The sequence below is a fragment of the Sinocyclocheilus grahami genome, unplaced genomic scaffold, assembly GCF_001515645.1.
Source record: "Sinocyclocheilus grahami isolate Dianchi unplaced genomic scaffold, SAMN03320097.WGS_v1.1 scaffold23.1, whole genome shotgun sequence".
NCBI classification, from domain to species: domain Eukaryota; kingdom Metazoa; phylum Chordata; class Actinopteri; order Cypriniformes; family Cyprinidae; genus Sinocyclocheilus; species Sinocyclocheilus grahami.
Window position 1 is genome coordinate 407,705 of NW_015505202.1, and position 14,396 is coordinate 422,100.

Sequence of the window (14,396 nt, forward strand, 5' to 3'; positions counted from 1 at the left end):
AATATAAAATTAGTGTCATTCATTTTTTTTGTCATTCACATTGATGTTAAAATTACATTTTCTGATTTGTGACATTACTTTTTATGTACTGCTAAAACACTGCTGGTCACTTTCAGAAGTTGTAGTGATGCTTTCTTTTCCAAGAAAGAATGTGAAACAAATTGGTTATATAATTTTCATTTTTAAATATTTTAAAATATAATTTAAATAGATTTTTCACACTTTAAGCAATATCGTATCGAATATCGCATTTTGTAACAAGGTATCGCATTTTTTTTCAATGTCGTACAGCCCTAGTGTGAAACATAGTTATAAACGTAGTTATTATTATAAAAAAATATATAATAATTTATATATCAAATTCAGTCTAGTATGTTTCATAATAGATAAACCTCAGACGAGAAACCATGATCAGCTTTATTTGTCATTAGTCATGACTACAAAGAACATTGTGTTGGATGTTTTTAAATTGCACAACAATAAATGATTACTTTTTACTGATAAATTAAAAGATTTTACAGAGGATTCACTACTCTTTTAAAGCCCCTGTTTATTTTGGGACTTCATAGTCTTTGTAGCATTTTTCATAAGAAAAAAACTCACAATAAAAGGAATTTTGTTGTTCCTGCTTTTCTTGATCTCTGTCATGTCATGTGACACTTTTGTGTGCAGAGCTCAATATAATATAAAGTTTGGATGGCATCATGAAACCAGATATAACCCCACTTTCAGGATTCTGATGCCGTGGGCTAAGAAAGTGCCAGTTATAAAGGATTTTCATCCTGTTCAGATTTGACTGAAACGGCATGTTATTAAGCTAAATGGTTGTGACAAGCTTTAATTTGCCTGAAGATGCACTTTTATGAGTCTTGAGCTATCCAACTATTTATAGATACCTGAACCAGTACTTTTTCCCATCAAAGCTCACAGAGTTTTATTTTACTGTAATAAGCCTGAAGCTTTAAACTCTTTGTACATGAACACTAATCTTACTTACGTGTGAGTGTTAAGTTTGTTTGTTTCTTTTGGCCGCAAGTAATTATTTCCATGTTTTTCTTAAATCGATTTTTCACACTTTAAGAAATATCGTATCGAATATCGCATTTTGTAACAAGGTATCGCATTTTTTTTCAATGTCGCACAGCCCTAGTGTGAAACATAGTTATAACGTAGTTATTATTATAAAAAAATATATAATAATTTTTTCGATACCAATTATTATGTATTATAAAAGGAATTTTGTTGTTCCTGCTTTTCTTGATCGCTGTCATGTCATGTGACACTTTTGTGTGCAGAGCTCAATATAATATAAAGTTTGGATGGCATCATGAAACCAGATATAACCCCACTTTCAGGATTCTGATGCCGTGGGCTAAGAAAGTGCCAAGTTATAAAGGATTTTCATCCTGTTCAGATTTGACTGAAACGGCATGTTATTAAGCTAAATGGTTGTGACAAGCTTTATTTTGCCTGAAGATGCACTTTTATGAGTCTTGAGCTATCCAACTATTTATAGATACCTGAACCAGTACTTTTTCCCATCAAAGCTCACAGAGTTTTATTTTACTGTAATAAGCCTGAAGCTTTAAACTCTTTGTACATGAACACTAATCTTACTTAAGTGTGAGTGTTACGTTTGTTTGTTTCTTTTGGCCGCAAGTAATTATTTCCATGTTTTTCATTGTTCAACTTGCAGTTACAAGTCTATTGTGGAGTTTATCGATGCTCAGTTTGAAGCATACCTTCAGGAGGAACTGAAGATTAAACGCACCCTACACAGTTATCATGATACTCGGATCCACGCCTGTCTGTATTTCATCGCTCCTACTGGACACTCGCTAAAGTCCCTTGACCTGGTTACTATGAAGAAGTTGGACAGTAAGGTTAGTGATGTATTTTATTTTTAACAAATGTCTGATCACATTTATGACTGATCAGTATGACAATATGGTCAGCGGTAGAAATCTCTTAGTCGGTACAGTATTTAATGTAGTGGGCTATCAAAAATACATTACTTTGTGATTTATTATTTTTTTTATTCTAGCAAAAATAACTGATCTTTTAAGCAATAATAATAATAATCATGTTTTTATTGAATTATTACAAAAATAGGCTTTTATTTAATTAATGTCTGCTATATATTTGGCTTAGCATTATTTACTGTTTTACTGTGCAGAGCAGTTGATGTTTTAAGATGTGGGTTATTAAGCATTCAGCTGATGGCTATGCCATATTTAATGTCATTGGAGCTGTGTAGATGGAGTCAATGAAGGTCAGCTGTGTAATACTGCATTCTTTTTCATCTCTATCTGTGCTGCACAGACTCCCTGAACAAAGATGCTCTCTTAGGCTACATCCACACGAAGCCAGAGCTTTCCCTATCCGATCTTTTTTTCCCCCTCGTCTCAAGAAATATCTGCGTCCACACGAAACCGACACAAAACAATGTAGTATACATGCCAGACCAGTATGTGGTGGTGCTGTAATTTTGCCACAGAGATACACTAAAAACGGAGAAGACTTTGACTATGCGCATAAACCTTGCACACGGGATACAAACGAACATGGAACAATACATTTATTAATCGGTGTTAATGTTAGTTAATAAGACAATCATTCAGTGTTTGTTCATGTTTTTGTTGCTCCCCCTCGTCTCAAGAAATATCTGCGTCCACACGAAACTGACACAAAACAATGTAGTATACATGCCAGACCAGTATGTGGTGGTGCTGTAATTTTGCCACAGAGATACACTAAAAACGGAGAAGACTTTGACTATGCGCATAAACCTTGCACGCGGGATACAAACGAACATGGAACAATACATTTATTAATTGGTGTTAATGTTAGTTAATAAGACAATCATTCAGTGTTTGTTCATGTTTTTGTTGCTGTTACGTGATGTAGCGGTGTCTGACTAGGGGCGAGACGTGGGCTGGGTGAGACCCGGTTTCAAAAAATATCGGTTTCACTCTCCCAAAACACCAGATCCGTGTGGACGAAACGCCTATACAATACAAAATGTATGCATATACAGCTAAACGCGTCTCCGTGTGGAGATGTTGCCTCGTATGTTTGAGAAGAGATTCCTGTGTACTTGCACTGTGGCTAAACCTTTATTTAAAGTGCCTGTGTTAACGTCACAATTCATCAGTAGTAAATTACAGGAAACAGACAAAGCGTAAAACTAGTGGCCAGGCTACTGAGAATAGTATTTAGATGGTGGTGTGGGAGGCAGGAGTGTAAAAATTGAGTGAGTGGGATCAGAGCACTCCATATGTGCACTTGTGTGTTAGAGAGAGGTGTTTGATTATAACCGCCCCTCCCCACCTAGTCTCGGGGAGCGTTGGCTAAACATCTGATGCTTATGGCACACAAAAGTGGAAACACTTCAGGAGTTTCAAAGTTGTCGTCGGATTGCTTGAATTATACAGGATTTCCGGGAGACGCGTGTGTCGCGTTCTTTAACGTTCCGCCTGGACGATGAGCGCTTATCAGGATCAACGAAACACTGGATTTTCAAAAGTATGTGAAATATTTAAAGTTTGCGGCATAGAATCTTTAAAATACGTCCGAGAGTTTTACACACCGGTCTGTTATTGTGGCGACATTTCCACGCCCGAAACGTGATGCTGAACAAAACGAACTGATTGGTTGTTTGACATGTCGGTCAAACGGCCTCATGGGCCCTTGGCCAATGAAAGCTGCCATGAATTCCAGACATTCAGCTGTCAGTCTGAAGGTCTGGCTACGCGAGACTGCTCCCCACCCATTAGCATGGTTAGCACTTATCCTGCATAGTTAGTTTTTAACCCCCATGAGACTGGAGATTAAAGGAATTATTCATCCAAAAAAAAATAATAATTTACTCACCTTCATGTTGTTCCAAAACTGTCTTTCTTTTGTGGAACACAAAATTAATTTTTAAAGAACATCTAGGCCATTTTTTCTTTATAATGAAAGTGAGGCTCTCAAGGCTGAGGCTCTCAAGCTTTAAAGAAGCAAATGTTTATTTTTAGCTGAACTAGGCCTTTAAACACCCTCTCTGAATTGGTTTCAAAGTGAATGTCAAAAAGCTGCATATGCTTAATTCTGTTCCAGTTTGAGGCATGTTCAGATGTGAGCAGGATGAGCTTATGTAAGCTTGCACAGCATTCTATGGAGTCCATTTTAATTGCATTAACTGCTCCTAATTAAAGTTTTCTAAAAGCGTAGTCTATTTGTGCAAATACATGTGTCTGCAGCAGCCTCTGCACGTGAAGTAAATGCAATCGTTTTTCTGCTCTCTGTGTGCCATTTATTCCATTTGCTCAGGCATAACAGGAGAAAAGCTGAGTGTCTATATTTGTCTGGACTTAGCCAGATGTTCTGAGGTTGATTTGAGTTGCTGTATTTAGTTTATTTATCTGTATCTAGTTATTTACTGCCTGAGTGGTTGAAAGTTAGCTGTCTGAAAGGGAAATATTTACACACTAGAGCTGTTTGGAATTTTATACGCACAGAAATCATCTGACCATAGCGGTGTTTGGTTGTCATCTTAATTCATGTGTATATAAATTGATTTAATTTCTGATTACTGATTATTCCCAAATACCTGCAAAAAGTCTTTCTCCTCTTATGTACAGGTGAATATCATCCCCATCATCGCCAAATCAGATGCCATCTCAAAGAGTGAACTTGCTAAGTTCAAAATTAAGATCACAAGTGAATTGGTGAGCAATGGGGTCCAGATCTACCAGTTTCCCACTGACGATGAGACTGTGGCAGAGATCAACTCAACCATGAATGTAAGTAACCAAGAATTTTTTCGTTTTCAGCCCAAAAAATTTTTGGAGGGACAAAATCTATTTATATGTGCACACAACATGGATAAACTACTCAATCAGTGTTTAAACTATGGGAAAATGTCAATACAACAACTTGCCTCAGAAAAGCCAGTCAATGTCCAAAACTCTAGGGAGGAGAATTTTGATAAATATATATGCATTATATTACATACTCATTTTATTTGCATTATTTTTATGTCTTTCAATATTTCGTTATGTCTTCATTATTTAATGTATGCTTGAATAAATCATTTAAATTTCACAACAAATAAAATTTGGGTAGAAACATGAAAAGTCAATATAAACACTGTCTTTGTGCTATTTAAATGTTTATATACAGCTATAGACAGTTTTTGAGAGGGGACAGTTACATTTGATTAATTTATTTGATTATTAAATAAACTTTTATTTTTGGTTTTCAGCAAGATGAACATTTAAATTTGGTTACCGTTCGTTTACTGTCATGTAAACACTGTTTCCCACAGGATTTTGTGAGATTTGTGGCAGCAGGTAATGTCACATGTTAATTAGCATATTTATGACGTCATTGCGTCGGGTTTACGTTCGGACAAGTTTTGGCACTTAAGATCTGTTCTACTCTCTGAACTGTCACATACTGTAATACAACTGAATGCCCAATAAAGCTGTTCCCATTTACACATTTTCTGTTGTCATGCATAAAACAAGTATAAATAGTGACTTAACACAAACCATTAATACTACATGTTAACCAGGAATCACTCTTACTATACTCCTTAAATCCTGATTTATAATGCACAACATCATCTGAATAAATCAACATACATCTAGACTAAAGAGCTATATGCGGTGGTTTTGGCTATATTCATTTTTTGTCTCATGCAGCGCACTGTCTGCATCTGAATAACAAACTACAGGTGCATCTCAATAAATTAGAATGTCATGGAAAAGTTCATTTATTTCAGTAATTCAACTCAAATTGTGAAACTCGTGTATTAAATAAATTCAGTGCACACAGACTGAAGTAGTTTAAGTCTTTGGTTCTTTTAATTGTGATGATTTTGGCTCACATTTAACAAAAACCCACCAATTCACTATCTCAACAAATTAGAATACTTCATAAGACCAATAAAAAAAACATTTTTAGTGAATTGTTGGCCTTCTGGAAAGTATGTTCATTTACTGTACATGTACTCAATACTTGGTAGGGGCTCCTTTTGCATGAATTACTGCATCAGTGCGGCGGCATATTAACAGACCAACTATGTTCATATTTATAAGCCCAAACAGTCAGTAAGCAACAGGTGGTTAGAAACGCTGTGTTGTACTCATTTATTGACTAATCCGCTGCAGTACGGCCAACTGAATGCGCTGCTTCTCTGCCGCTCACTGCACAGAATAGACGCTAAGAGAGGCGATACTTCGCGGGGAAATTCAGACCTCGCGCTCGTGGGGCAGTACTGGAGAAATCTTCCAACTGAGCAATAGCTAAGGTTTATCCAAAAAAGTCGCTAGGTTTGTCAGCATGTGCCTTTTATGGAAAAAAAGTCGCTAAAAGGGTCTGAAAGTTGCTATATAAAGTTGTGCTTGTGTGTGTGAGATGCAGGAGCTGATGGGGGGGGGCGGTGAATATTTGTGGCAGTTAGTGTGGATATTGTGGCGGACCGCCACAAATAAATCAATGTATGGGAAGCACTGGTTGATCCAGTTTCCCTCTCTCTCTCTTTAAACCCCCCCCCCCAAAAAAAAGATTTTCGCAATTTACACGGGTCATCCAACCGAGGTCAGAAAATACAGAAATTCATAGTGGAATTCGAATTTTATCTTCCTGGCCCAGTTAGAGCGTATGGATGGGAAGCACTGTAACATGATGTTCTTTTAATGTGTAGTAATAATTATTAATATTGCTTATACAAAAAAACAGGCCCCTAATCCCCCTAAATTATTATCTTTGGTGTGCAACTCATCCCACATTTTATTTGTTTCTGCTATGAGTGATACCTAAAATTGTGCAGATAGTTGAGAAAAGGGTTGGCCTTTGTGTTTCTAAGTCTAAAATCTAGTTACTATGTGCTAAATAAGAGAACAAAATGTACTTACACTATTTTTGCATTATTTGATTACAGAAACGATTAAGAATGATGCATTCCTCTTCCACTTGAAATCCTTTTACATAGAATCAATCACAAATGTACCATGTCCTGTTTTGCTTGGAGACAACACAGCCATATTTTATAGTTCAGTGCTTGTCCAGTTCTCATTTCACATCACAGTTCAGCAGTTTAAGTGAGAGAGTCCATATGGTGTCCAGCTTTTCTGCTTGTGTTTGCTCACAGGAAATGACAGCACAAAAGGAGAGGCATTCTTCTTCAGTGTACTCTCACAACAACATGTTTTTACTGTGGGATACACACTCATAGAGCAGGCTGCATGAATGAATGTAAGTTCACCACACAGCCTAAGCCTGCAGGGTTACTGTGGAGGTCTTCCAGTACTGGTTAACCATTGATAACAAAGATAGCTGACCTCAGGTTCCTTCCCACTCATTTCAAGTGGGATTTGCCCTCATATATTTTTCTCAGTGATTTTTAAAGGACATTCTTATCTAGTAAATGTTGTCTTAAGGTAATTTCTTTCAGGGTTTTGCCATTGTGAGATGTAGTACTTACTAGTAGAGAGGAGAATGCTGTGTTATTCCTCTGTGTGTACGCTCTCTTAGACCCATACTGATTGACAGACGAATGCATTTAGTTAAACTACTGTTTAGAAGTCTTGACAAGATTTTGTTTATTGTTTTTGAAAGGAGTCTCTTATTATAAAATTGTGATTGTAAGCTGAATTTTCAGCATCATTACTCCAGTCTTTAATGTCACATGATCCTTCAGAAATCTTTTTTTTTTGGTAATCATTATCAATGTTGAAAACAGTGGTGCTGCTTAATGTTTTTGTGATACAACCATGATACATTTTTTCAGGATTCACAGAACAGCGTTTAGGCCAATTTCTTAATTAAATGGATTTAAATGTTGCATAATCAAGTCTATTACTGTAAGAAATTAAAATAGACTGGAGTATTTCTGCTAAATTATTTGTTTGTGGGATTGTTTTATCCTCTGCAGGGTCATTTGCCTTTTGCGGTGGTGGGAAGCACTGAGGAAGTGAAGATTGGGAACAAGATGGTGCGAGCACGCCAGTACCCCTGGGGAACCGTCCAGGGTAAGTGCTGGTCACGTCTTCTAGAGGAAGTGACACTGAGCTCTTCCCTCTGTTTGGCCCTGGCCTCTTTGTTCAGGACATCCAAACCCATTCCGTCCCTCCCTTTCTGCAGTACTGTGCCTGGACACTTCCATTCAACACACCATCCTCTTTCTCTCTTGCGTTTTTTTCACAGCAGGGCAGAATGCTAATGTGTTAGGGATGTCAGAATGAGAAACTGAGCTGTAATTTCCATGTGACAAATCATTGTGGAGCAACAGGAAAATTACGTCAGTACAACACTGATTGGTTGATGGCACCACAATCACAATCCTTTAGCGCAACCTATCCCAAACTATTATATGTGAATATATTTTTAAAAATAATTTATTCCCGTGATCGCAAAGCTTTTCAGCAGCTATTATTCTTGTCACATGATCCTTCAGAAATCATTCTAATATGCCGACTTGCTGCTCAAGAAACATTTATTTTTACTGTAAATTAAAAAAAAATGTAAAGTACATATACATATTGCAGTATCCTTTTGTCTTGTATGAAAAAGAGGATCTACAGTACAATGATGTTCATATGTCACGTTCAATAATCTGTACAAATCCAGCTCACTTCATGCACAATTTGTCTTGTCAGTCTTTGTTAACATGTGGTATGCTAGCAGTGATTTGATGCGTAACATTATAGCAGCGGTGCTCTGACTGTCATCAGGCTGTCTGTGACATCACTCTGAATCTCGCTCTCTCTCTATCATGTGGCCACGGTGCAGCTCACGTGCTCTTACTTAATTTAGCCTACTGCAAGGCTGACCAGACTGAGAAAAAAAATGCATATATGTGATGCGTGTGTTTTCATGCATCACTGCCGCTGTGTGTCAAATGTTTACTTGTGATTCATGGCACATTGTTTACTTTTTTAAAGGTCAAAGTTACTTCTTAAAAGTTAGTTGAGGTATTAAAACCATGCAGAAAGGGATGCATTTTCTATGCAAATGTATATCAGGTAGTGAGCTGGAAAAAAATCCTGTAAACTTAGATTGAGAGAAGGCCACAAGCCATAACTAGAGACTAGAATATCAAAGACAGTAGGGGATGAGCTCCTTCGACGGGACAGTAAGCAACCACATAGCAGTGCACTAAAAAATGCTTGGAACACCTTAAAGGGTTAGTTCACCCAAAAATTAAAATTCTGTCATTAATTACTCCTAATAAAAACCTTCGGTCATCTTCAGAACAAAAATTAAGATATTTTTGATGAAATCCAAGAGCTTTCTGACCTTGCATAGACAACAACACAACTACCACATTCAAGGCCCAGAAAGGTAGTAAGGACATTGTTAAAATAGTCCATGTGACATCAGTGGTTCAACCTTAATATTATGAAGCTACAGTAATATTTATGTGTGCAAAGAAAACAAAAATAACGACTTTATTCAACAATTTCTTCTCTTCTCCGTCAGTCTTCGACGTGTGTTCACGACAGTACCATGCATGCGTTTACTATGCGCACAAAAAGTGTTCTCGTAGCTTCATAAAATTAAGGTTGAACCACTGATGTCACATGAACTGTTTGAACAAGCCTTGAACGTGGTAGTTGCGTTGCTCTCTATGGAGGGTAAAAAAAAACTCTCAGATTACATCAAAAATATCTTAATTTGTGTTTTGTAGATGAACGAAGATCTAACAGGTTTGGAACGACATGAGGGTGAGTAATTCATGACAGAATTTTCATTTTAGGGTGAACTGACCCTTTAACAACGCCCTGGCAACCACCCAGAAAGCCCCAGCACTGTGGCGCCTAGTTTTGCACAGACAAGCTCCACTCACGATTTCTTCAGCAAATGTAAAAAATCTATTTGTTTATACTGTTACAATAACAGCTGCAGGGAATATTGGTAGTGTTAATAATACTAGATCACAGCTGGTCAGTTATACAAACTGACTGTTAAAAGAGGTCATGTCCTTGTATCAGTGGTCTGAAATGGAAGAAGGCTATCAATTTTTCATAAAATCAAGATGTTAAAATTAATGTATTTTAAGTGTCTATTTTTAAAAACTTTAAAAAAGTGTCTATTTTAAGTTCTGTGAATGGTCACCATTTCTAATGAGCATTTCTTTTTGATCACATTCTTTTTCTTTTTTTTTTACAGTCTTGCAAGATTTTTTCTTTTTAAATTCAAATATTCAATAAAGTTTCTCAATTACACAATGTCATAAAAACAGCTTGTATACACCTATAAGTAGGGATGTAACGATTAACCGCGAGCCGGTCGAAAATCGATTAAAATATGTGACGATTCAAAACGGTTCAGATGTCAAACAAATCGCGATACAATTGGAGTAGGAGTTTATGAATGTATCTCTGAGGGGAACTGAATAGCTTTAGAAAAGTTTACGTGGTATTTTCTTTTCATCTTGCCTCTGAACAATGCACATTAAAGTAGTGTTCATAAGCACAGCTCTGCTTTGTTTACAGCGGTAACCCAGGAAACAGTGTATCATTGCTGTTCATAAGCGCCACCTGCTGTCAGAGAGTGAATCTGCGACTCATTCAGCTCATCTGCGGTTTCGTTCAGATATGTTTTATGTAGTATAGTTTCACAAAACTAAAGTCAGACCATTCTGTTTTTGCTTCAAATTTGGAAATTATACAGTCTAATTTAGATTAAAAACTACTCATGCTGCATGTATGCTGCATCTTTGTTTGGATCATGATTAAAATCCAGTGGTTGCCTCTAATTTTAAATGGAAAGAGCACAGACAAAGCCTTAGTTTGTTCATATAAAGAGATTTATTTTATTTGGGGTTTGTTTTAAAATTTCAATTTAATTTTGTTATATTTCAATTTCACAAAGAAACGTGCAGCAATAGCCTAATAAAACGACACCTTTTCATGCATAATGTCTTCAATCTCATTTTGTTAAAACCATTACGTCCGGGTGACAATAGAACCCGAAGAGTGCTCATTGCGCACCTTCTAAAATCCACGTCAGTGGTAAGTGTGCACGTTATCCTTTGCCGCTTTTCTAAAATCCACGTAAGTGGTGGGTGGGCACGTTAGGCTTTGCCACCCGTCTAAAATTCCACCTAGGTGGTAGGTGTGCACGCTATGCTTTGCCACTTCTCTAAAATCCCACGAAAGTGGTAGGTGCGCACGTTCTTCTTTGCCCACCTCTCTAAAAATCCTGTATGGTGAGGGTTACGCGTTTCGGACTTCGTTCCCTGTTTCGGAGAGGGTTAAGCCCCGTTTTTCCTGGGCTCCTCTCAACCAGTGTGTCTCGATTGACGCACTCAGAAGGCACTGCCCCCCTCGATATCAAGGGGTACTAAGAGAGTGTCGTCTGGCGAGCAGGATCCTCTCCGAGGAGTTGAATCCCTCGCTCCATGGGCTGTCCTCGTGGTAATGTTTAGCACTGCTCCCCTTTCAGGAAAGGGTCACCGGGAATGGGGACAGTATTCCTCCGCGGAGGAAAAACGGAGGTGCCTCTTTCATGAGAGGCTTGAGCTCGCTGTCGACTTTATTCAACAATTTCTTCTCTTCTCCGTCAGTCTTCGACGTGTGTTCACGACAGTACCATGCATGCGTTTACTATGCGCACAAAAAGTGTTCTCGTAGCTTCATAAAATTAAGGTTGAACCACTGATGTCACATGAACTGTTTGAACAAGCCTTGAACGTGGTAGTTGCGTTGCTCTCTATGGAGGGTAAAAAAAAACTCTCAGATTACATCAAAAATATCTTAATTTGTGTTTTGTAGATGAACGAAGATCTAACAGGTTTGGAACGACATGAGGGTGAGTAATTCATGACAGAATTTTCATTTTAGGGTGAACTGACCCTTTAACAACGCCCTGGCAACCACCCAGAAAGCCCCAGCACTGTGGCGCCTAGTTTTGCACAGACAAGCTCCACTCACGATTTCTTCAGCAAATGTAAAAAATCTATTTGTTTATACTGTTACAATAACAGCTGCAGGGAATATTGGTAGTGTTAATAATACTAGATCACAGCTGGTCAGTTATACAAACTGACTGTTAAAAGAGGTCATGTCCTTGTATCAGTGGTCTGAAATGGAAGAAGGCTATCAATTTTTCATAAAATCAAGATGTTAAAATTAATGTATTTTAAGTGTCTATTTTTAAAAACTTTAAAAAAGTGTCTATTTTAAGTTCTGTGAATGGTCACCATTTCTAATGAGCATTTCTTTTTGATCACATTCTTTTTCTTTTTTTTTTACAGTCTTGCAAGATTTTTTCTTTTTAAATTCAAATATTCAATAAAGTTTCTCAATTACACAATGTCATAAAAACAGCTTGTATACACCTATAAGTAGGGATGTAACGATTAACCGCGAGCCGGTCGAAAATCGATTAAAATATGTGACGATTCAAAACGGTTCAGATGTCAAACAAATCGCGATACAATTGGAGTAGGAGTTTATGAATGTATCTCTGAGGGGAACTGAATAGCTTTAGAAAAGTTTACGTGGTATTTTCTTTTCATCTTGCCTCTGAACAATGCACATTAAAGTAGTGTTCATAAGCACAGCTCTGCTTTGTTTACAGCGGTAACCCAGGAAACAGTGTATCATTGCTGTTCATAAGCGCCACCTGCTGTCAGAGAGTGAATCTGCGACTCATTCAGCTCATCTGCGGTTTCGTTCAGATATGTTTTATGTAGTATAGTTTCACAAAACTAAAGTCAGACCATTCTGTTTTTGCTTCAAATTTGGAAATTATACAGTCTAATTTAGATTAAAAACTACTCATGCTGCATGTATGCTGCATCTTTGTTTGGATCATGATTAAAATCCAGTGGTTGCCTCTAATTTTAAATGGAAAGAGCACAGACAAAGCCTTAGTTTGTTCATATAAAGAGATTTATTTTATTTGGGGTTTGTTTTAAAATTTCAATTTAATTTTGTTATATTTCAATTTCACAAAGAAACGTGCAGCAATAGCCTAATAAAACGACACCTTTTCATGCATAATGTCTTCAATCTCATTTTGTTAAAAAAAATTGTGAGAAAATCGAATCGTGAAATCAAAATCGTGAATTGAATCGTGAGTTGAGTGAATCGTTACATACTTACCTATAAGAATTAAACACAGGCTTAAAAAATTGCCATACCACTGTTACTTAGGATAGTATATCATGTCAATTACCCATCTGCAACTTTTCCATAAACTACCCAGATCTTTAAATCTTAGACTAACTCCACCCTTGAAGGCAATGTGGTAATTAATGTGTATGGCATGTCCAGGAGGAAGTTATTCCCTTCTCTTTTCATATCCCAATATGATGGTGGCAGTCATTGGTGGGCATTTTCTATTGAATATCATGTGTTTTGTGTTTTCCAGTGGAGAATGAGAATCACTGTGATTTTGTGAAGCTGAGAGAAATGCTGATCAGGGTCAACATGGAGGACCTGCGAGAGCAGACTCACACTCGCCACTATGAGCTATACCGCCGCTGCAAGCTGGAGGAGATGGGATTCAAAGACACTGACCCTGACAGCAAACCCTTCAGGTGAAGAGGGTCACAGTCACACCGAATGATCTGGAAAAAGTTCTCCACCACAACCTATGACCGAAACATTTATAGTCTGCATTTATAGAGATAAATGAATGGTAAAAGGGATAGTTCACTCATGTACCTCAGTGCTCTTGCGGGGCAGGGCATGTAGATTATTCATTGTTTGATGTTGCATGTAAGGTGTCTTGTGTAGTTTGTGCACGTGTCATGTACGTCTCATCCATGCTGTTTTCCAGTTAACTCCTCACCTGCTCCCTCCTCACCTGAGACACCTTATGCTGGTAAGGCTTTCAAAGTACCTCTTAAGGCACAAGCCCTCGCTCACACGAGGAACTAAATTACAAAAACACATGTAATGATGGTGGTCAGTTAGACTGATCCTGTAATTGCTGTGTTAAAGCCCTGCAGTAGTTATAACAGTTTTTCTTATTCATGCTTAAAACTGCTGGTAATGTGAAGAATGTCTCTGTGGCAGCAGCAGGGGATATTATGTCACCAGTGCCAGGCAAGAGTTTATTGCTCTCCCTGTGTGATGTGCAGCCATCTGCCATCTGAATCCATAACAATCTGCTGTTGTTTGCACTCCACTGCTCTTCCACGATCTTACACAAAAGAGCCTTTAATGGCTCGACTCCTACAGCTGGGTCACTCTAGTCCAACACTTGGCCTTGAAATAATGCTGTTGTTAAGTGGGCTATCCCTTGCTACAGACCTATTAGTAATAGGTAAATAACAATTGTTAAAGTTTGGATATCTGGTTCGTTTACATAACACAACAGAAGAGACCATGTAATGAATTTTATCTGGTACAGAGAGAGAACAATACTAAGCCTTACCACATACACCCCCT

General features: G+C 37.6%; 1 protein-coding gene across 1 annotated transcript in view; it reads left to right on the plus strand.

Moving 5' to 3' along the window:
• LOC107561229 (septin-6) overlaps positions 1-13,570 on the plus strand; it is a 23,600-nt gene extending 10,030 nt beyond the window's left edge. The window contains exons 3-6 of the mRNA XM_016245618.1: positions 1,697-1,883; positions 4,626-4,787; positions 7,925-8,021; positions 13,372-13,570. Coding sequence (XP_016101104.1) covers positions 1,697-1,883; positions 4,626-4,787; positions 7,925-8,021; positions 13,372-13,544 — 619 coding nt within the window. The 3' untranslated portion in view covers positions 13,545-13,570. The remainder of the gene's footprint in view (positions 1-1,696; positions 1,884-4,625; positions 4,788-7,924; positions 8,022-13,371) is intronic.
• Positions 13,571-14,396: the final 826 nt, after the last annotated feature.